The following is a 24,587-nucleotide window of genomic DNA, read 5'->3' as shown; positions in this document are numbered from 1 at the left end:
AGAGAAAGCTAGGCCCTATCAATCCATCTCCCTTTTCCCCCCTACTAGGGTGTAGTATAGGTGAATTGTTAATGTTTTTATGAGATGTTAAGTGGGATCTGGTTTGCATAGTGGGGATTCTATTCCCAGGTAGTAGGATATAGTCTGTGGGACTCCACTGGTGTTAATAATCATGCCAGCAGACAGTTTATTGCAAACTAACAATAGTAATATAGCTTTAGTAAAAATTACATTCTCCATTAGTCTGGGGGTGGGGGCATACTCTCCCATAAATACATTTAGCTTCCATACAAATAATGGACAAAGATTTAGAGTACAATGAAAATAAAACACTCGTAGAAAATCCAAGCTATGAACAACTCATGTCTCTGGAACTGCAGGACCTCAATATCCCTTCTCTCCTCATGGAGTCCTCATGAAGGTCCCCCCTGAGTACAGCATTTCAATTAGGTTGAATTTTTCTCAGGCCATCTCTGATGCTCTACCTTCAATTGGTAGGGCTAGCTCTCTTTTGAATCCTTAGCTAGATTTCTTCTTTCCTGCTGGAAGTCCTGTTCCTTGAAGCTGCTTGAACATTGTCTCTTTTGATCTGTGTCTTTCTAGAGAATAACATCTCCTAGTGGATGAGCATTTATACTTCAAAATGGCATAGGTAATGGGAGGAAAGGATAGTTAATCTCCCTTCATCCTCTGATATAAGTACAAGGGTCTCTTCCACAAAGCTACTTCTAGCCTGGATGGCCTCTTAGAGTTGTATGAGCTTCCACTTTTATAGGTCTTCAGGAACACAGTCAATTTCTAACCCTTCAGACACAATCTGAAATGTATTCACACCTTGTTAAGACATTAACACCTCATCATCTGTGATTACATCCTAGTAAGAAAAAGCAGTTGGTTAAAACTAACTACTTTTCTCACTCCATGCTTTATCTTTGTGGATTTGCTGAATGTGAGGTTAAATCTCAGACTTTCATTTGCATTCTTCTTACTACTAATAATTTATAGCTATCTTTTGAATGGTGATTTATAGTTTGTAATTCTTTGTAACAAAGAGCCATGTAACAAAATACTAGATAGACAGCATGTAGTAAGGATATATAGATGAATATGGTGATGCTCCATCCTCTTCTCCCCAAAATCTGAATTTTTACCTTTAGAGGTAGTAAGTGTGTTAGTAAGCCTAGGCTCTTAGTCTCTCATTGTTCTATTTTTTTTGAGATAGATATTGGATCAAAATTGTATCTATTACATCTCAGATATTTGAAGGGGTATTATTTGGGGGGGGCTTAGGATAAAAGCTACTTCCAATGGTCATTCCTAGGGGGAATACTTTTGCCCCAGACCTGGAAGGTGATATTTATTTTGAACAAGCTTAGTTTCCTTTCCCACCAAACACTTATTCCATCAAAATTAATAATGGATAACAAGTAGACATGTTTATCAAAGCATGCAATTAAAAAAAGTAATAAGGAAAGGTAAACAGATTAATTTAGGTCAAGGGATTACAAACTACAAATCACATTCTGTCTTTACTCTGTTTTTGTAGAGCCAAATAAGAATGGTTTTTACTTTTTAAAATAGTTTATTTTACTTATAAATTTAAGAACCATTCAACTTAAGGGTAGTGCAAAAATAGTCAGCTTGTCAGACTTGGCTATTGAGCCATAAATTGCCATAGTTTGTTAACTCTTGGATTATCCATAGAATAATACATAAAAGTTAGGGGGAATCTGTGTTCTGGAAGCAACCCTATCAGGAAAAGAATTATCTTTTCCCATGAGTTCATTTTTAGTAGTCTCTGAAAGTACAGACTATGAAAATCAAATATGCTGAGGTTTTTTTCCCCCATATGTCTTTGATGTTGTGTATCAACTAATTACCTTTCAAAGTCCATGCCTTGTTTCTTTTTTCCTCCCAAGTCCTTCAATCAAAAATAAAGTTACATTGATTTTGTTCATGGAAAAGCTTTACAATTTCATGAAATCAAAACTATCTGTTTTATTATTTCATAATCCCTTCTATTCCCACTATGGTAGTTCATCAAATGCCTATTCTTTGAACTAATTTTTTATAATACCTGATTAATAAAATCATATTCATTTTAGAGATCAGGGAAGTTGTGTAACAACCCTAGTTCTGCTATCATTTAAGTGTGATTTTAAACAATGCATTTTTAACCTACCTGGGTTTGCTTCATCATATCTAAAATAAAATGGTTGCATTAGATGATCTCAATAACTCAATGAAACTGATTTCTTTTGTAATCTTATGTATTTTATTTTATACATTTAGAAACATCATCTACTAAGAAGGGATTCAGACACTTTACCATATTGCCACACGAAAGTCAGTATCACCACACATACCCACATGCACATACAGAATTATTTGTTGAATTATTTGCAAGTTTTAAGATATAATGAATGTGTAAAATAGCAAAATATGTAAAACAACACACACACATATGTGTATATATATATATATATACATATATATGGATTTTCTTGGGAAAGCTACTAAAATGGCTTGCCATTTCCTTCTACAGTTCATTTGACAGATATGGAAACTGAGGCAAACATATGGAATTTGAATTCAGATCTTCCTGACTCCAAGCCAGGACTTGCTCCTAGCTACCCCCAATAACAGCACATCATATAAGATAATAAAGTTTTAAAACAATAAGGATTGGACAGCCAAGTATCTAATTTTAATTATGTGGGAGAATATTTTTTCCTTCCTATAGAGACTTTAGAATGTCTAGAGAAGGAAGTGGTTAAATTTTTAATCCACAAGCTTTATTAAGCGCCTATTATGAGTCATCTACTGTGCTAGGCCGCCCGTTCTGTCTTAGAAGCGCCTTTGTTCAAAGACGCCGCACTTGAACCATGACCCAGAGAACTCCTGGGGACGGGGCTGGGGCCGGGGACAAGGGCGAGCTAGGCCGGGCCTGCCCCGGGGCTGGGGGGAGGGGAGAGCCAGGCCGGGAGGAAGCCCAGGCTGAAGCGCCTCAGCACGTGCACCCGGGCTGAAGGAGTGACAGGACCCACGAGCGCAGCGGCGCACGAGCCAGGGCCCCGCCCCGCCCGCAGTCACGTGAGCGCCACGCCCACTCCCCTGACCCCGCCCACTCCACACCTCCCGACTGGGAAGGGAGAGGGAGCCCAGGGAGGCCTGAGAAGGAAAAGAAACAGCTATCGCGAGATCCTCGTTAGTACGCGAGAATTGAAGTCTCCCTTGCCAAGACTAAGGGGGGGAGTTGGGTGGAGGAGGGTCGCGCGCGCGCGTGTGCGTGTATCTAGTAGGTGCACGTCCATGTGTGAGCGTGTGCCTATGTGCGTGCGTCCGGCGCGGTGAGCCGGCCCCCGGGAGTCGGAGGGGGCGGGGCCGCGGGAGCCGGCGCACGCATGCGCGCATGCGCGCACGCGGCCGGGCCGGGCCGGGCTGGGCTGCTCGGGGAGGGGGCGGCCGTGGCGGCGACGTTATTTCTGAGGTCGGCGGCGGCGGCGGCGGTGCGGTGCGCGGCTGCGGGGGCGCCGCCGGAGGAGTCGGTAGGGACGGCTGCGGGGCAGCCCCGGAAGTCCTTAGCTCCGCCCTTCCCGGCGGCGCGGTCGCGGCGCGGGGGACCCTCGGCGCCCGCGGGGCACCCCGCGGCCCCCGGCCCGCCTCGCCCCAGGTGGGGGCCCCGGGGCGGCCGGGCCCCGCCCTCCCGGTGTCCCCCGTGCTGCGGCCGGAGCCGGGGGCCGGCGGCCGGCGGCCGGGCCCGCCCCGCGCTGCCCCCGAGGCGGCCAGCCTGGGCGCGGGGAGCCGGGCAGCGGCGCCGCAGGTGCCCCTCGGGCCGCCTGGCCGGGCGGCGGGCCGGGGGCAGCAGGAGCAGGCGGCCGCCGGCCCTCCGAGTCCCGAGCGCTCCAGCTGTGCCCGGGCGGCCTCCGGCCTTTTTGTTGTCCCCGGCGTGCCTTGGCCTCGGGCCCCCGGAGGCTGCCTCTGCGGGCGAGTCCGGAACGACCCGTCCAGTGTGCCCGAGCCTGGCTCCCAGGCGTGACCTTGGCCCTGCATCTCCAGCTGGAAGTGCGTGCCCAGCCTTCCAGCTCTCCCAGTTCCAGGGCACGGGGGGCTGGTGCAGAGTCGGAGAATGGGGCTGGAGGGGAGCACACTTTGCAGAGTTACACTTGGGTGACCAGACCTGGCCAATCACAGATTCCTGTGGGCACCTCTTTGGCTTCGGGTTGTCATTCTTCCGGCTATCCCCAGTATTCTGTTACATTAAAGGATGAGTCTGAATCATAAAATGTTACGGTTGAATGGAAGGGAACTTAGTGATCATTAGCTCCGTATACAAAAGAAGTGAGGGGAAATAATGTGTCCAGAATTACACTGGATTTTCTGAGAACGATAGCCCTTTCCTCTAGTAATTGAACATGAGTTTTGGAACATACTGAAAGCTATTAATTTTCATTTTGACATGTTTTACAGGTAAAATGGTTATGAAAGCTTCTGTAGAAGATGATGATTCAGGATGGGAGCTCAGTATACCTGAAAAGATGGAAAAGAACAGTACAAGCACAAATTGGGTAGACATAACTCAAGATTTTGAAGAAGCTTGTCGAGGTGAGTGGTAACTTGTGAGTCAGAAGTGCTACTGATTAAAGAAAAGAGTTGAATTTTAATTCGAAATTGTCAGGTTGTATTAAAAATCGCATTCATAATATGCTTCTACTTGCATCAAATTTAAATACATATGAAAACCAAAATATACCTTGTAAATATGAAGTATTATGGATAGGTGCAGGTTAAAAAAATTGTAAGCAAAAATAAATGTTTAGAGAGTACTTGCAGTCAAAGATTTCTGCTTGTGCTACAACAAGTAAAATTATTTAGTGGTCTTTTGTAGATGAGAAGAGGGAATGCTTTAAAAGTTTTCTTTCCAAGAATACAATGAGATTACCTGCAATTGCAATTTGGTTTCAGTTTCTTTTTACTTCATCATTCCTTTGTTTGACTGATTTCTAGTCTGTAGGCAGTGAGAAGATTAAAGCCTAAAATATTAAGCCACCCATAGATTTCTTTTCAGTTGCTTTTTTATTCACCAAGAATGGTTATTCAGAAAAGAATTCCATTATTGACCTACTGTCCCCTTAGAACTTCAGTGAGTCACAGGGATACTTGACTGATTTAGAGTTAAGAAATGGTAAGTATTCTGATGAAAATAGCTGGTTGTATTTATACAAAGCAGAGTTATACTATACCTGTCTATGAGGTTCTCTCATATTCAGAGAATCTATTGCAATACAGTAGCAATAGCAGAAGACTTTCGTACTTACCTTTGCAAACCTGGATTTTTCATATACTATTTATGGTAATATTAATTGAACAAAAGCTATGTACACTTTGTCACAATTATCTGACAATTGTTAGATGTTTAGCTCTTTTAAAAGTTAAGTATTGGGGGCGGCTAGGTGGCCTAGTGGATAAAGCACCGGCCCTGGAGTCAGGAGTACCTGGGTTCAAATCCAGTCTCAGACATTTAATAATTACCTAGCTGTGTGGCCTTGGGCAAGCCACTTAACTCTGTTTGCCTTGCAAAAACCTAAAAAAAAAAAATTAAGTATTTATTGAGCACGTTAGATTTTAAAAATTGTATAAAGCATATATTACTCTATATGTAGCAGTAATAAGTGATGCTCTAAGGCTTATAAATAAGTATTCCCATTTGGTCTTAACCTTTGAAGTAGGTAATAAGATTATTACCATTTTACAGATGGAGTAACTGAGACTGAGAGAGAAGCTATTATTTGTCCAAGGTTATACTCGTAGAGTTGGGAATCAAACCTAGGTCTTCAGCCTCTACATCTAATACTTACTTTACTGAACCACAGTTGCCTTCCTATCTTGGATATTGTGGTTAATACATATGAAATAAAAATATTTTTTGCTTGTAAAAAAAAGATATCTCATAAACAGTTGAGGACAATTAAAGGTTGCAAAGGCTTCTGATAGCAATTTCTAGAAATTAAATGTAGTTAGATAATTGTGTTAATAAAACAATATTTTATATATTATATTGGTTGGGCCCATATGCATTGAAGGATTGATTGAATACAGTACCACTTTCACTTTCTAATGAGTTGCATCAACTTGTTCATTGGACAAAGGGATACCTGTAAGGGCCCATGCTACTTCTGTCCTATAGTCTTCCTCTGGTCCCAGGACTCCTGAATTGTACATTAGACAGCATCATCGATGCTTGTGCCAACTCAAGAGATGCCTCAGTATCTGTCCTCAGTAGTTGAGATGACCCGGTGTGGAAATTTTTGATAGTATGAGTAGAATGAATGGCGTAAATTTATCAGTTGGTTCACACCACGGAGGAATGACCAGTGAGGGATTAAGCATTTCAGCATAGGTGACCATTATCCTTAAAAGGGGAATTGAATCATGCAACATCTGAGCTATGCCAACATGGCAGTTTCAGGGATACTAACTAAATGGAGCAAAACACAATATAGCTCATTGTTTCTGTCTAAAATAGCTCAAGAGGACTTTGCTAAGTCAACCCTAGTCATAGCACTCTGCTAGCCTCTTGGAACCATGAATTTTAAAGCTGGGATGACTTCTTGGAGATATCCAGAGAAGTTTTTATTAATTTCTTTTGTGACTTGTGATCCTTTTGGTAATCTGGCAAAGGCTATGGACACCTCAGAAAAATGTTTTTAGGTAACTGATGGGATATGCCAAATTTCATTTTAGATGTGAGTGAAGCTAGAGGTAATTTTTTTCCTATCCATGTTAGAACTCCTGATTAGAGCTTCTTTTCATAGATAAGGAAGCTGTCGCTACCAGTGAGGTAAATTCTATCCAGGAGGATTTTGTAAATTCAGTTAGGTAAATCAAATAGATGTGATTAATTAAATAAGAATTACAAGCAACATGATTTAAGTTAAAAGAATACTAGCTGGAATGATTGAGGGAAGTTTCATTTTGAAAGTGGATTATGAGCTATTCCTTAAATAATAGTTGGCCTTCATAGTGGAGTGGATACTAGATTTAGAATTAGGTAGTCCTAGTTTGAGTTCTTCTTTGTGACCCTAGTAAATCACTTAATCTCTGAATCTTAATTTCCTAATTTTGAAAATAGGGATGATAATAGCATCTACTTCACAGTGTTGTTTTAGGATCTGGTGAAGCACGGATTAAGCACCTTCTGTATGCTAGGCACTTTAAACGTTAGAATGCTAAGAAGCAAAAAAAAAAGGTTTAAGAGTAGGCCCTGCCTTATAAATGGTGGTGGTATTAGTTTTATTATAATACTTATTACAATACTTTTAAGGGTTCCAAAATATTTTATACACATCCTTTGAGAGTGCAGTTGAAATAGTGCTATTATTATCATCTCCATTTTAAAGATAAGGAAATCAAAGCTCAGAGAAGTTAAGTGACTTGGCCCTAATCATTTATACAACCTGTTAAGTATTAAAAGATGGATAGCATTTGGAAAAACAGAAGAGAAGAAAGGTTATTCTGGTTGTGGAAGAAGGGGAAGGAAATCAGTATGATCACAGGTACACATTCAGTAAACAGTGAATAGACAACCTGGCACTCTGTACATGTGGTCATATAAAATAAGGTAAGTTGTATTGCTAGACTAAAGACTTTCAACTGTATTTGCTGTACTGAACTATTTAAAAGTATTGAACAAGTTAACACTATGATAAAAGTATAAAAGCAATCTTAAATTAATTTGACAACTGTGTACAGAATGGACTAGCACAAGAAAGACCAGGTGGGTGGTTCTTACTTGGTATTTACTATGGTTTTTTGGTATTTAATTTTGTTTATATGCTTCCCCATGTAGACCATAAGTTCTTGAGGACTGGGATTGTTTTAATTTCGTATTTATATCTCCATTACCTAGCACAGTGTCTGGCAGAATATAAGTGCTTAATAAATATTTGTTGATTGATTATTGTAGCGTGAAAGCACAAAAGGAAAGACATATGAGAAATATTATAAAGAAAGAATGAATAGGAGTTAATTGACTGGATAGATGTTAGATACAAAAGAAGCTGAAACTGAGAGAGAGAGTGTCTTACAGCAGGGAGCTAAAGACTTCCCTTGGGAAGGTCCATGATTTAGAAGTCAAAAAAAGATGAAAGAAGAAATCAGCTAGAAAGAAAAGCAAAGTAGTGTAGTGTCATAGGAGAGTTACAACTAAAAGAGACTGGACTGTGGCAAGAAATACTGCTGAGAGGCTAAGAACTAGAAACTGATAAAGACCATTTATTGAAGTTGCTCTTCCATGATCTTTGTGCAAATGATGTTCTGCATTTGACTTTAAACTACAAGTGTTCATTTGACTCTGGTTGATCTTTTCAGTTGCCATTTGGAATAAAGCTCTATATAGGCAGAATTTAGACAATGTCCTGACCAGAAAACCATCTCTATATTCTAAGTAACCAGTTTTGGTCTGGACAGCTGGATTATGGGGATTGGTCCTGGAGCCTGAGAAGATAGTAAAGAAACACTAAAAGCAAATCCCTCACCTGAGATAGCATATGTAAAGTGCTCTGCAACCCTTTAACCACTACATAAATGCTGTTGCTGCTATTACTATTACCACTGCTGCTATTTTTTGTTGTTATTTAGTTCACTTGTATCTAACTCTTTGTGATCCCATTTGGAGCTTTCTTGGCAAAAATTGGTTTGCTGTTTCCTTCTCCAGGTCATTTTTACAGATGAGAAAACTTAGGCAAATAGGATTAAGCTATTTACCCAAAGTCTCACAGCTATTAAGTGTCTGAGGCTGGATTTGACCTCAGGGAGATGAGTCTTTCTGTCTCCAGACTTGGTACTCTATCCATTGCACCACCTGACTACTACTATTACAACTACTGCTGCTGCCTCTTCTTTATTTCCCTCTGGGTTTATCAGGAAGTCCAAGAAATAGAATTCTGGCAATGGAAAGATCATTTTTGTTTTGGCTAGCTGAAGAAGCTAATTTGTGGAGTAATCTTGAGTAGAAGGCATAGATTTATCCCTGTCATAGTATGTATTCTGATAGAATAACAGTTCCTTCACAGTCATTCTGTGTATACTTCTAGGTCCTAGGAATAGTGATATAACTGGTATAGCATACCTCTTGGAACTGCCAATCCTACCAGAGTTCTGAAGATATCTTATGATTTAGGATTAGGACCTATTTGATTCTTGCTATTTTCACAAGAAATGGATCCTCTGTAAGAAATTTACTCATTTTCTTTTTTCTGTTATTTAAATTTATTTTTTATTCTCATTTTGTACAAATGTTTTTTTACATTAATAAAATATTCTTGTTTACAAGTAAACAAAATACCCCGGGAAACTTGCTTGGGTGAAAAAAGTAAAGTGGAGAGAAAAAAAAATTAAAATAAAAAAAAATAGTAATAATTGTAAGTATGGCCAGGTGGCGCAATGGACGAAGCACCAGCCCTGGAGCCATGAGCACCCGAGCCCACATCCAGCCCCGTAGACCCAACAATCACCCAGCCGTGTGGAAATGCAAGCCACCTGATCCTCACTGCCCTGCAAAAACCAAAAAGAAGTAAAAAAAAAAAAAGACCCAAAATAAAATAAAATAGTAATAATTAGTAGGGGTGGTTGGGTGGCAGACAGAGCATTGGCCCATGAGCCAGGAGCACCTGGGTCCAAATCTGGCCCCAGACACCCAAAGATCCCCCTGCTATGTGGCCCCAGGCAGGCCACCCAGCCCCACTTGCCCTGCACCCTCCCCCAAATAATAATAATAAAAAATGTGCTTCCAACACCAACAACTCTGTCACGGGTGGATCACATTCTTTATGATAAGTCCATCACAAAAGTTACTTCCATATTTTTCAACTCCTTTCTTATTTCTCCACTACCATGTACTATATTTTCTCCTTTCACTCTGACTCTACTGTAGGGTTGCTGAGTGGCGCAGCAGACAGATCCCTGGTCCTGGGGCCAAGAAGCCCTGCCCCCCCCCCCCCCCTTAGGCCCAGAATCCACCTGGCCCTATGGTCCTGGGCAGGCCTTCCTTCCAATCCCAACCCCTTGCAAGAAGTAAAAAAGAAAATGTGTTATATCTGACCACTCTGCCACCATGGTCCATCCTCTCCTCCTTTATTGACATCCCCCACCCCTTCCCCCTGCTCCCCCCTCCTTCTTACTCCAGATGTCTATACCCCATTGAGTATATTTGCTGTTTCCTCTCCTAGCCATGTCTGATGAGAGCAAAGGTTCCCTCATTCCCCCTTGCCTCCCCACTTCCATATCATTGCAATAGCTCATTGTAATAAAAAAAATCTTATGTGAAATATCTTGGACTATTCCCCCTCTCCTTTTTCTTTCTCCCATTCCATTTCCCTTTTTTTTCTGTTGACTCCATTTTTACATCATATTTTATCTTCGAATTCAGCTTTCTCCTGTGCTTCAACTATAAAAGCTCCCTCTACCTGCTCTATTAACTGAGAAGGTTCATATGAGTATTATCAGTGTCATTTTTCTATGCAGGAATACATGCAGTTCATCCTCATTAAGTCCCTCATATTTTCCCCCCTCTCCTCCAATCTCCATGCTTCACCTGAGTCCTGTATCTGAAGATCAAACCTTCTGTTCAGCTCTGGCCATTCCAAAAGGAACATTTGAAATTCCCCTGGTTCATTGAAAGGCCATCTTTTTCTCTGGAAGAGGACATTTAGCCTTGCTGGGTAGTTCATTTTTGGCTGCATTCTAAGCTCTTTTGCCTTCTGGTATATTGTATTCCAAGCCCTATGAGCTTCCAGTGTAGTTGCTGCTAAGTCCTGTGTGATCCTGACTGCAGCTCCATGATATTTGAACTGTGTCCTTCTGGCTGCTTGTAATATTTTCTCTTTGGCTTGGGAGTTCTGGAACTTGGCTATAATATTCCTAGGGGTTAATTTTTTGGGATCTCTTTCTTGGGGGGATTGGTGGATTCTCTCCATTTCTATTTTGCCCTCTGCTTCTAGAATATCAGGGCAATTTTCCTGTAGTAATTTTTTGAAAATGATGTCAAGGTTCTTTTGCTGATCATGACTTTCAGGTATTCCAATAATTTTTAAATTATCTTTCCTAAGTCTGTTTTCCATATCAGTTGTTTTTTCAATGAGATATTTCACATTTTCTTCTAATTTTTTCATTTTTTTGGTTTTGAAGTATTGATTCCTGATTTCTGGTAAATTCATCACAATCTCCCTGAATTCTATTCTTTCTCTGAAGGATTTGTTCTCCTCAGAGAGTTTTCTTATCTCTTTTTCCATCTGGCCAATTTTGCTTTTTAAAGCATTCTTCTCCTCAATAACTTTTTGAGCTGTTTTATCCATTTGACCTAAGCTGGTTTTTAGCATGCTATTTTCTTCAGCATTTTTTTGGATTTCCTTGACTAAGCTTCTGACTTCATTTTCATGTTTTTCCTGCATCTCTCTCCTTTCTTTTCCCAGTTTTTCTTCCAACTCCCTCATTTGATTTTCAAAGTCTTTTTTGAGCTCTGTCATAGCCTGAGCCCAATTTCTGTTTTTCATGGAGTCTTTAGATGCAGGAGCTTGTGCTTCCTCATCTTCAGACTGAGTATTTTGATCCTTCTTGGGCTCATTTGCAAAATATTTCTCAGTAGTCTTCCTTTTGTTTCTCTGCTTGCTCATTTTCCCAGCCTGGGCCTGTTTTTGGGGTGCTTCCTGAGCTTTTGGGACACTCCCACAAAGGTCTCAGTGTGTGAGGCTCTGTCCTCCCTCCTGGTCTGTGAATGACCATAAGCGCCCCACTCTGCCACGGGGCCAAGGTGGGGGGGGGTGCCACTGCTGTTCTATGGGAGGGCCTAGACTGGGATCAGGATCTGAATGGTCAGAGCCCCAGAGTCCTGTCCCAGAGGCAGAGGACAGAAGAGCTCTGCAGTCTCTCTTCACTCCCCTCCCTCAGCTCAATGGGCTCATGCCCTGGGGGCTCCTGCTTACTGGCTCCACCTGCTTCTGTTTCCAGGTCTGGGCTGGGGAAAGACCAAGCTGCTGGCTGTGTGCCCTGAGGGCTGGGCTCCACGTGCTCTGGCAGAGGTCCTCCACTGTTCCCCCACTTTGTGCCTGGTGCTCCCCGGGTTGCAGCTCAGGAGACTCTTGAAAGTTTAATTAGAGTCCTTAGCTTATGAGTTTTATCAGAAAGCTCCTAAGACTGGATCCCTTCTTGTCTCCATCTTGGCTCCGCCCCTCAATATCTTCTAATTTGCTCATTTTCTAGATGAGAATTAAAGCATATTCCTAGCTCTGGAATTAATGACTTTGAGAATTTGGTTTTCCTTCTTTTCATAGTATATCATTATTTCATTATTTCTAAGGCTGTTTCCAGTTATATTAAGACAGGTCATGAAACTCAAATAAAATTAATTTTAATTGATGGAATTTGTCTTTACATCTTGATCATTTCTGGAGAGAACATTGTATTCCACCCCACTCCTTTGTGACAAAGAATAATTAAGCAAAAAAACATCTAATATAGTGACTGAATTTGTATTCCAACTCTGCTATGAAAACAGTGTTTCATTGTTGGTTTTCTGGGCTCTTAATTGGAGCCCAGAATTGAAGTTCACCTTCCTTTTTAGTGATCTTTTAATTCACATTTTTTAATTATGTATTTTATTTTTGGTTGTCCTTATTTTCCACTACATCATTTTTTGCAAATCTTTTCATGTTTCTCTATGTTTCTTGTGATTTCATTTACTGTAGTTTTTTTCCTATTCTCCAAGTGATGACCATGCATGACTAAGTGAGGGCAGATTGAAGAAGTGAGTTTATTGAAAAATAAGACAACTATAAAAAATAAGTATTACAATATAGTGTCTTTGATTCTGAGACTTTATTCTCATTCCATTTTCTTAGTGCAAAATTAAAGTACTTTGAGTTGGCCTTAATTAAATGCAAAATTAAAAGCAATAACACTCTATTTTGTAATCTCTATGATATTATAGAAGATGCTTCCCCAATTCCTTCCCTTGATGTCTTATCATATGGAGAAGGCCTTGGATTCTAAAAGGCTATGGCATAGAATTCACATTCTGGCAGCTTTCACTATGGTAGACAGGTTTCAGTTATGATGCTGGCAACAGGTTATATCTTTTCCTACAGTCAGCCTTGCTAACTTTTGAGGGCTCATTACCAATAAGCTTTCTATTGGACAACAAATTCTTTGACTATTGAAACACATGATATTAAGAACATTTTTAAAGGGTTAGCAATCATGTACTATCCCCTTCTGCTTGCTTTTTTTTTTCTTTTTTTTTTTTAGGTTTTTGCTAGGCAATGGGGTTAAGTGGCTTGCCCAAGGCCACACAGCTAGGTAATTATTAAGTGTCTGAGACTGGATTTGAACCCAGGTACTCCTGGCTCCAGGGCTGGTGCTTTATCCACTACGCCACCTAGCCTCCCCCCCTTCTGCTTTTACAGTGTTGATAATGGAATATTGGGAAATGGAACAGAGGATGCTAAGGTCTTTAGATCATCCATGAGCATTAACTTAGTGGTTCATGATCGAAATGTGAAACCCTTGTTAAGTGAATGAATAGTTATAATTTTGGAAGACTAGAATCATAGCAACCTCTTGGAAGTCAAAACAAAAAGAAAAGGTATAGCTAAATATATAGGTTTCTTTTTTTAAAGATCTAAAGTTTTCCTTGGTGAAGAAAATTAAAGAGTTTATCAAGTTAGGGGAGTTTTTTTATGTATCTGAAAGGAACAAGAAACATTTCATGGGGCAATTAATTAATTTTTTTGGTCAATGATAAACATTTGCAAAAAAAAGTTACTATGAAAAGTTAAAGAAATTCTATGCAAAACCCAATACAATATCCCAAATGAAATTATCACGTCCTCACGAATATCCACTAACTTCAAAGCAAAGGTGGACATAGGAAAGAATGGTGAAAGTTATATAAGGGAAGACATGATTCAGGAAAAGAAAAAAGAAATATCAAAGGTGTAGTTTATACAGAAGTCTCTTGACTTCGTGTATATCATGACTATCATGATTTCTTCAAGAAATGATTCTCAAAAAAAAAAATGGGGGCGGCTAGGTGGTGTAGTGGATAAAGCACTCATCTTGGGCAAGCCACTTAACCCCATTTGCCTTGCAAAAAAACCTAAAAAAAAAAAGAAATGATTCTCAGGCCATTAAATATGGCATGCCCCAGATTTCACCCCCAAAATGAATTTGATTATATTTTAACAGACATGAAACAACTAGTTAGGGATCTGAAAATTTTTTCTGACGTTCTGTCTTTATAGAGAGAGATTAACTACTTGTTACAGCAAAGATCAAATTCAGTACCAAATTTAGAAGGGAGGTTAAGGATGAGTTGTAAAAGATAGGACATTCAATTAAGACATCGTCAGATTGTTATATTTAAGTATGATTGATATTAGAAAATAGAAATGATAGAAGAGACACAAATAGAGACCATCACCATTTCCTAAGAAAGTTTTACCAGAATGAATCAACTGCCATAAGGAGACTATCTGAAGAGCCTTAAAAAGCACTTTTCTTCTTGCTAAGCAAATTAAGGTGGCAATCAAAGGAAATGGCAATTTAGAATGTACACTTTAAAAAGCCTTATCAACAAAGGTGGTTGAAGATCAAGAGCAGCATTATCTCATAAGAAAGCAAAAAATTATGATGTGTCAAGGAACCTTGGCAGGTCATTGCAACAGCATTTAAAAATGAAACTGAAGAGAGTTGAGTGAGCAGAAAGATTTTAGAGATTTCTATAATGAAATTTTTTGTTAATGACGGGGAGCCACCACCATTAAATCACAATATTATAGCCACATAAAGAAGTAAAAAATAGTATTAGAGGGGAAAAAAGATCAGGAGTAGACCCAAGTGTTTACAGAAGAGGTCTGTTTTGGAGAAATGATTTTGGGGGGTGTTGAGGGATCAGTTTTTTAAAGCTAACTGAAGGAAAGTTCAATAGGGATACCAAAAGAATACCCACAGAAAACATACATGAACTGTTGCAGAGTGAAGTGAGCAAAACTGGGAGAAAGATTTACACAGTATCAACAATGTTTAAAAATGAGCAACTATCAAAGACTTAATAATTCTAATTAATGTGATGACTGCCAAGATTCCAGAGGACTAGTGATGAAGATACTACCCACCTCTTAACAGAGAGAAGATGAGTTCCTTATGCAGAATGAGACATAGAGTCTCGGACCTAGACAACATGAGAAGCTATTTCGTCTGACTATGCATAGTTGTTATAAGGGTTTTGCTTTTCTTTTTTTTCCTTCTTTGTTAGGGAAAGGGTGATAGGAAATGGAAAAACTATGTCCTTAATTGAAAAACAAAATCTAATTTTTGAAAAGATGATTTAGAATTTTTTTTTTTTTTTTAGGTTTTTGCAAGGCAAATGGGGTTAAGTGGCTTTCCCAAGGCCACACAGCTAGGTAATTATTAAGTGTATGAGGCCAGATTTGAACTCAGGTACTCCTGACTCCAGGGCCGGTGCTCTATCCACTACACCACCTAGATGCCTGATTTACAATATTTCAATAACTATTAACCATTAAGCCTACTTTACAATTTCTTAGGAAATTTTTGAGAAAAACTTAACACCTTTTCAGAGCATTTTTTTTAAAAATACAAATGTTTTATTATTGCCTTTTACCTTTCATATCTCAGTCATTTTGATACCTTCCCTTATTGAATCCTCCCTCAGGGAAAGAAAGACAATTAAGCAAAAATATAAGATACTTCAGCCACCTCTGACAATGTATACAAACAAATTCTGTTCCAATATTCCTCTGCCCTTATGCTGTGAAGAGAAAGTTGTTTTATTATTTGTTCTCTGGGACTTTCTTTGGTTTTTCAGTTTGCATAGCTATAGTTATTATTTTTGGTTCCACTTAACTTTATTTTGCATCAGTTCTTACCTTCCATTGTTTCAGGAAAACAAAACGTGACCTTAATGACTATCCTTCAGTTATCTCCCTTGCAAATATAAAAATTACATGGGATTTCTTAGAAGTTATAACTCCTTTGACTTACTATCAAACAATGTATGCTTACTAAAAGTTTATGCCATTATCTTGCTGACTTCTAATGAATCCCTACTGGTCTACCCCTTCTAGAAAGCAATCTGAAATTATGCTAAGAAAGTGAACAAAATGTTTGAACCTTTTAATGCAAAGATTCTATTGCTAAGATTATACCCCAAGGTGATCAAGACAGAAGGGAAAGTCCTATATACAGCTCAAATGTTCAAAAGCAAATGGCAACAAAGAACTAAATAAAAGTTGATTTCTTAAGTAGAAGAGGCTTTTCTCCAGATGCTCCTGCTTGACTGTGACATTTATGTATCAAGTACAGAATACTGCAGAAACTTCTAAATGATATTAAGAATCTGTTTGGCTGTACATTTAAGAAAGTAGATAAAAATGTTTATTGTCCAAACGGTTAGATTAGCAATCCCTATTATTATTATTCTGTCAGTATAAATTTCTAGAACTAAGCAATGGTCATACAGAAGAAACAGGAAAAAGCAGTCATGAAAATCCATTGGGGAGAAGAGAATAGATGTTATGCAGTGTCATGCCACAGAAAGATTGGGAAAGATAGGAACTGAAGATTGGCTAATTTTTTTTTTAGGTTTTTTTTTTTTTGCAAGGCAGTGGGGTGGCTTGCTCAAGGCCACACAGCTAGATGATTATTAAGTATGTGAGGCGGGCTTTGAACTCAGATACTCCTGACTCCAGGGCCGGTGCTCTAAGCACTGCGCTACCTAGCTGCCCCCTTCTAATTGATTTTTTGATGAGATTATCAGGAACTTTGGAGAGCATTTTCATTTTTATGTGGTGAGGTTAGAAGCCAGGTTACAAGAGGTTGAGAAATGGATAATTCACCAATCAGAAAAGCAAGCATAATGAATCATAAAAAATGATGAAACATATTATTAAAGTTTTAAGATTGATATCTTTTGTTTTTACATCACTTTTATTTCAGAATAGATCTCTCCCCAGCAAGTCATCCTTTATACATCAAAAAAGGAGGGTTAAAAAGCAGCCCAACCAAAAAAAAAAATAAACAATAAATAAGGTCCAATGTTTTATGTAATATTCCATATCCATAACTGTACCCACTTCCCCACCCCAGCTTCACCCCACCTCTGAAAGAAATTCTCCTCTAAGGCCAAGCTTTGCCATTATAATTATTTGCAGTTTTGTATCTTTTGTTTACATTGTTGCTATCATGTATTATTTTCCTAATTCCTATTTCCCTTGTATCAGGTCATATAAATCTTAATCCATATAAATCACCTCTGCATTCATATTCAGTGTCTCTTATGAGCACAGTAATATTCTAATACATTTATATAGCACAAGTTGTTGAGCTCTTCCTACAGTGTGTAGCTAAATTTAAGGTATCAACTTTTATTTTCAGTTCTTTACTACCATAAAAAATTCTGATTTTGAACATTTGGTCTTCATAGATCTTTTCCTTCTGTTTTAACTACTTGGTATGTAATCCTGGCAATAGGATCCTTGTGTTAAAACATGTTAGACATTTTATACTTTCTAGAAAGGGTGGATCAGTGGGGAGCTGTCTCATGTTTACCTTTGTTTTTTCAGTGACCTCTCCAAAACTGATTCTTTCCATTTTATGTCATTTGGTTAATTTCCTAGGCATGAGGTAAAATCTTTCTAGCATGATTGGCCCTTTATATGATTTTTAATAATTAGAAATTCTTGAAAGCTATCTGTTGCTATACTGTGACCTAATATTCATTAGAGAATATATACTTCTGTGCTGTTAATTCCTTTCATATCTTATCAGTTTTTCCCCTTAAATTAACATCATTACTTTTGTCCTAGCCATATTAATTTTGGTTAGATGCTTTTCAGATTTATGTAACTGAAATTATCTTTTTTTTGTGATTATAGCTTTTTTTTGGCTAAGAATTCTACTCCTAACCCTAATTGTGGAAGATACCCAATTTCATCATCCCCCCCCCTTCTCTCTCAGACAATGTAACCCTTATTCTTTTAGGTCATATCCCCATTTCAGGTTTTGAGGGGGATTTATGTAAACTGTAAGATGTTAGTCTAAACTCTGTTTCTGCTAAACTCCTTTTTAGTTTCCCCTCAGTTCCTATCAAATAGGAAGCTTTCCCCTAAGTAATTTATAGTCTTAGATTTAGTGAACACTCAATTATTGAGTTTTATCATTTCTCCTGTATTTAGTTTGCTCACTGATATACTTTCCTGTTTCCGTGTCTACTTCTTTAACATGTAATTTTAGGTTTTGCAAATATTTTTCTCCTATAATTTCCTATTTAAAAAAATATACTTTAGAAACCTTTATATTAAAGAATAAGCTGTGTCTTGTTTAAATTTCAGTACTACTTTTATTTCTTTAAGAAAGAGGCAATATTAAAACTAATTTTTTTAACCATTATATTTATTAATGATTTTTATCCTTTTTTTATATTTGGAAAAAAAGATGTTAGATTCAAGTACATTTAAAGAAAAAGATTACTTTTTGGCAGCAATGTTTCTAAAACAACTTTTTAAAGTAGCAGTTTCAGTTTGTTATAATAGATCAGTGTTCTTTTTTTAAGTAGTAATGATTTGATTAAGTTGGGATTCAAGATGAACCATAATTAATCTTAGAATGATTTGTTTCATAGTTGTGTTGTATGGTTTGGTCAATATATGAACATCTACTTTCTGTAAGACATAAGCCTAGACATAAAATTAATGCTCTTTTATGAGGTTGGTTAAAATGTGCAGGTTTCATTTTATGATACCACTTCTTAAATAAATGTTATACCTTAGAATTAAAAGTACTATATAAATACATTTTTGTTATTCAAAAGAGCAATTTTTTACTTTGTTTTTAGAATTGAAGTTGGGAGAACTGCTTCATGACAAGCTGTGAGTATATTATTGAAGTTGTCTTTGAAATAAGATGATTTAATATTTGTTTTAGAAAATGTGTAGATAATTTGAACTTTTAAAGAATAGTATTCTCATGGATAATGAGTTATCTAATACTCTTTAGAAATTTAAACAATGACTAATAATAAACATTTATACAACCTGGTGAACTGTTTTGTTGGCACCAGGCACCTTCATAGTTATAGAATTATTTGTTTGAATTTCATGAGGCCATTTTTGGCTTGCCTAACATTTCTTCACTATAGGATTCCCTATGACACTTTAATTGTCTTTGCTCCCTTGAAAGAAAGTAGAGTCTGTACAAAGAAGTGTTAATAATGTAAGTGATTTTCTTTCTTTTTCCCAAGGACCAGGTGATGCAATATTAATTTAAGCAATGGAAAGTGTCTGGTTTTATGATGTTTCCACTATACAACTGAACAACAACAAAGCGTCTATGCCCAATTCTTCTCTTGTCTGAAATTTTGTGGTTTACAATGTGAAATTCCAAATTAACTAATGCTCTTTAACCAGTGGTAACTGGTGTTTAATATATATGTCTTCCCTGAGACACTGGCAAAAAAAAATTTTCATTTTTTCAGCATACAATAAAGTTTCTCCTAGGTATGCAATCCTTTGTCATTATTGTAGGAAAGAAGAGATTATCTATAGTAATTCTGACTTAGTTCACAAAATGTTATGCAATACTTTTTATTGTTAACAATTAGAGGAAGTAGCATTTGAATTGGACTTTAAATGATGGTTAAGTTTTTAATAGATAAGAAAGAATATATAAGCTATAATGAACAGCATAAGGAAAGGCCTGAAAGTAGGAAATTTAGGTATGCTTAGGGAATAGGGGTTTGGGATGTGCATTGAGTGCAGAGGAAAAAAATGATATAAACTAAGTCTAGAAAAGTTGGGTAGAGTTAGATTGTGTGAAATCAAGGGGAAGAGTGAAAAGGGCAACAAACAGAACCTTGTGAACAACAATATTTTGTTATTGGCATCTGGACAAGGAGATTGAAAAGGAACAGCTGAGTATGTATTGGGAAGCAAAGGAGGAAAAAGAAAGAAAGGTGGTCACCAGCATTTTTACCAGTTCTTACTTGAATAATTCAGCAAACCCCATTGTACCATTGATATGTCAATATATTTGCCATTGTTATATTGTTAAATATATGTAAAATTTTTGAAATTGCCTCCTGGAAAGCTGTTTTTCCTCTTTTATGTTTTTACATAGCCATTTAATTATCCTAGATAGAGTGCGTTTGTGTATAATTTTTGCATAACTAAGTGAATTTAGTTGAAATGCAAGTTTCAGATATTAAAGAAACCCTTTACCAAAAAAACTATATATCTACATTTATGTTTCTATATAGGCATATGTAATATTTCTATAAAGAGTGATAGATGTAGATATATATGTATATGTTGACTGTAGCATCTAGGCACACTAATGATTGAAGAACTGTAATTTGTATGGTTTTTCCCTGCAGCTTTGGTCTTTTTGAAGCTATGTCTGCCATTGAAATGATGGATCCCAAGATGGATGCTGGCATGATTGGAAACCAAGTTAATCGGAAAGTTCTCAATTTTGAGCAAGCTATCAAGGTGTGTCATTACCATTATACTCTTATTTTTATAATTTCAAAATGAAGTCACAAATAATTAGACACAACTGAACAACAACAAATTAGATTGCTAAGATTTCAAAACATTTTTTTTTCACAATAACTGTGGAGTATTGGAAATGTTATCATGCCCATTTTATAGATGACAAAACCGACTAAAAGAATTTGTGACTTGTTCCTGGTCACACAGCTAAGTCAGAATTAAAGAGAGGATGTAGTCCATTACACCAGAAGAATTAGGTCTTAGATTTATTGTTTTGAACAGAAGCAGTAAGCATAATCTTTCCATTCAGATACTTAGAACTAATTACAGATTAGTCTTATCTTTTAAGAAGTAAGGCTTTGGAGTTACTCAGTATTCAAGAAAGTAAAGTAACTGCATTTCTTTTCTTTTTAAATTTGTTATATATTTCACTATTTTTTTGCCTCTCTCCCCAGCTTTTTATGAAGTTAAGAATTTTTCTGTCATTCACTCATGTTCTGGAGAGCCTAGATCATGAATTAACTTATTCTTTCTGGTCTTCAGATTCTGGATGATTTAAGTTGGCATTTTCTTAGAATAGCTATTTTAAGAAATTTAAATTGATTTTCAAATAAAATGACTTATTTGTGGTTGCCATAGATGTGAAAATGTCATTGTAAGTATTGTGCTTCAGGGCTCTCATCTTGTGCTAATTTACCTAGATGTTTCCTGAAAATCACTTAATTTTGTGAATAATGTTTTTTTAAAGATTTATAAATTTTTGCTTATTGTTTATACAACTAATTTTTTTTTTCCTTTTCAGGATGGCACCATAAAAATTAAAGACCTAACTTTACCTGAGTTGATAGGGATTATGGATACATGTTTTTGTTGCTTGGTAAGAATTGATTGCAATTTCCTGGTTGTTTTATCTTTCAAAGCAAGGGCTTACTTTTTAAAATTCAATTTCCAAAAATATGTCTTTGTGTGTGTGTGTGTGTGTGTGTGTGTGTGTGTGTGTGTGTATTTTGGTAATAAAATGTCTAATATTGGACCTACAGTAAGACATGGGTAAAATTAGTAGAGTATGTAATAACTCTGGATACTGTTAAATCCTGTCTCTTACTACATGATCAGAGTAGTTTTGTTGCCATGATTCCTTGGGTTAAAAGTGAGGAGGGAGGGCAAGGAAGAAGGGAAATGGCTTTTGTTTTTTTCCTTCAAATGATGACCAAACCCCTGAGTTTCAACCTTACATTCTCTGGCTTCTCCAGCACTATATTCTTCCTCTCCATTTTTTCTAATGTAGTATAGCACCTAAAACAATTTAAATATATTAATGCCAAACCTTTTTACCATGAAAAGTTCTTTGACTACGATATGCAGTTATGTCACAGGTTGAGTTCATGCTTATTATTTTATTAGCTTCATGCAGATTTAAAGCATATATTCTTATTATTGTTACTAACAGTGGCCCTAAGTGCCTTCCAGGTTCATAATTCTCTTTTAACTAATTCTGAATCCACATCTTTATTGTAATAAGCAGACTACATGCTAGTCCTTGAACAAACAATGATCTTTTAGCCTCCATCTAGTCCTAATAAGAATAAGATTGTTTCTTCTTTTCTCACCTCTTTCCTGCTCTGTGACTTAGACCTTATTTTCTCCAGTGAAACAGTCTGAATATTGTCTTGTTCTTCCTTGAGAATATTCTTGGAGACATTTAACTGCTGTCACTGCACTTGGGATCCACCACTGGATCCTTTATTCCATCTTTCCTCTGTCTCAGCTTTTTTTTAATCAGGTTCTGTACAACTGTCTCCTGGGCACCATCCACTCAACTGGCCTAGCTGGAGGCTTCCTTTTACCTCCCCTCCATAAGATATTATAATTACTCCTGGCAATATCCCATTCATGTTTTCACATTATATATTTTAAAGGTAGTGTGTATTGAATTTTACACTTCTAAAATAATTATTATAGACACCTTTGTTCCCCTTCCTGTCTCACAAGATTATTGTTAGGAACATAATCAACAAACCTTTAAAAGCTTTCAAAGTGTGATTAGTTATTAATCCTGTCTCCATTCCCCTCATAAAATTTGGTTTAGTCCTTTTCATTTTCTTCCTTTTTTGTGTATTCTAGGACTATATCAGACTAGGCTTCAAGGTAACTATTCCATGTTATGATGGAGTCACAATCATACACACAGTTCAGTTCTCTACTTTGTAGTTGTAGAAGCTGAATTTTAACAATTCACCATTATCAGATCCTAGAGCAGTGATTCATTCCATCAAATTCACAAAGGACTGATTTATAAAGCAAAATGCCAATTTGCAATTAGGATTATACCATTTCAGTATCCATAATGTTTGTGTCCACTATTCACAGTACCTTCTTCCTGATATCTTAAACTATAAAATATAGGGTTTTTGGTGAGCATGGAATTAGAGGGAACAAATTGGGCTTGGGAAAATTCTTAAGATAATAATCATCAGATTTCTCTCTGCTCCATTATAAATTATACCTGACCACATAGTTTTGTGTCTATTTTATAGCATTTTTTATCTCTTATACAATGTTGGATAAATAAAAAATTCCTGTTCTTTTTCTCTACTTCTGGTTTATTCTTCTGTTTGAACAGCTCATTCATTATTCTCCATTTCAACATAATTTTATTATAATTATGTAAAATAAGAGAATTGAAATAGATGACATCTAAAACCACTTTATGATGACTTGTAAATTGTCAGGTTTACAGATTACTTTTAAGTAATCACATCATGGATTGGTTTCTTTCTGGGGGTATATCTAAGGAGACATTAATTACATAATAATAATATCACCAAATAGCATTGAAAATAGCTTACTCTGTTCAAGCTACTGTGCTAGTTACTTGGAGGGATACAAAAAAAGGAAAAGACACTATTTCAGCTCTTGGGAGCTTAGAATCCAGTAAGAGAGATAAAATATATACACAAAAATAACTACAAGATAAGATATGAAAATGCTTGCTATAAAAAAAGGGCTGTGGGAGTTCAAAAGAGCAAGATAATACTCTGGTGAGGGGAAATGGGAATTTTAGGAAAATTTATGGAGAAAAGGTGAACCTTGAAAATGATGGTTAGGAAAAGAACACAGAGGAAACAGCATGAATAAAGGCATGGAGGTGGGAAAGGGCTGCATCTAGAAATGATAAATTGTCAGGTGTGATTGGAGTATGTGGTAAAAGAAGGGGCTTAATAAGAAGTAGACCACACCCATTTTTGGAAACTTGGATTTCAAACTAATGATTTTGAAATTTATTATCTCTAGTATACTGAATAGACAATTTCTCAATTCCAGAAACATCTGAGTTTGAGTTATTCCTTTGACACTTACTAAATGTGTGATCTTCAATGGGTTACCTATAGTCAGTTCTCTGGGCAGCTCTTTTAAAACTTTTAAGGTTTTTTGCAAGGTAGTGGAGTTAAATGGCTTGCCCAAGGCCACACAGCTAGGTAATTATTAAGTGTCTGAGGCCGATTTGAACTCAGGTACTCCTGATTCCAGGGCCGGCGCTCTATCCACTGTGCAACCTAGCCTCCCCTTAAAAGTAGTTTAGTGTTAATGAGAATGAAGAAAGAGAGTTTGTACATAGGATCAAACTGGATGTAGGAAGGAATCAGATGATATTGAAATTTCAAGCCTGAGTAAAAGAAAGGAGGAGGTTGCTATTAATGGTAAAGAAGTAAGAAAAGCCAAGTGTAAGGAAAAGATTATTTTTGAATTTGAAATATTGAATTGAGATGGTATTAAATGCAGGTAAAAATGTCAGTGAAGCTACTACTTGCTGGGGGAAGGGTTAGAGATCTAGATTTGCACATCATCTACATAGAGATTATTATTTAAATCTGAGAATGATTGATTATAAAGAAAAGAGTAATGTGAACAGAGAATCCAAGGAGTTAAAGGGTGAGGAGTGCAGGAAGACAAAGACAGAAGATGCTGCTAGATACATAGGGGGAAACAAGGCAATTGCATTGTTATAAAAGCTAAGGGATG

General features: G+C 37.3%; 1 protein-coding gene across 4 annotated transcripts in view; it reads left to right on the top strand.

Moving 5' to 3' along the window:
- Positions 1-3,128: 3,128 nt before the first annotated feature.
- Positions 3,129-24,587, top strand: part of NAA35 (N-alpha-acetyltransferase 35, NatC auxiliary subunit) — a 73,690-nt gene continuing 52,231 nt past the window's right edge. Inside the window, exons 1-5 of one of the 4 annotated variants that reach the window (XM_074196608.1) lie at positions 3,129-3,207; positions 4,471-4,605; positions 18,911-18,944; positions 20,447-20,561; positions 21,367-21,441. In XM_074196608.1, coding sequence (XP_074052709.1) covers positions 4,476-4,605; positions 18,911-18,944; positions 20,447-20,561; positions 21,367-21,441 — 354 coding nt within the window. In that variant the 5' untranslated portion in view covers positions 3,129-3,207; positions 4,471-4,475. Of the gene's footprint in view, positions 3,208-3,299; positions 3,351-3,444; positions 3,549-3,963; positions 4,066-4,470; positions 4,606-18,910; positions 18,945-20,446; positions 20,562-21,366; positions 21,442-24,587 lie in introns of those variants that run through there. The other 3 variants (XM_074196609.1, XM_074196606.1, XM_074196607.1) reach the window with 3 other exon arrangements.

This window comes from Macrotis lagotis, chromosome 8 (assembly GCF_037893015.1).
Source record: "Macrotis lagotis isolate mMagLag1 chromosome 8, bilby.v1.9.chrom.fasta, whole genome shotgun sequence".
In the NCBI taxonomy this organism is placed as follows: domain Eukaryota; kingdom Metazoa; phylum Chordata; class Mammalia; order Peramelemorphia; family Peramelidae; genus Macrotis; species Macrotis lagotis.
This window is presented reverse-complemented; position numbering and strand designations above follow the sequence as displayed.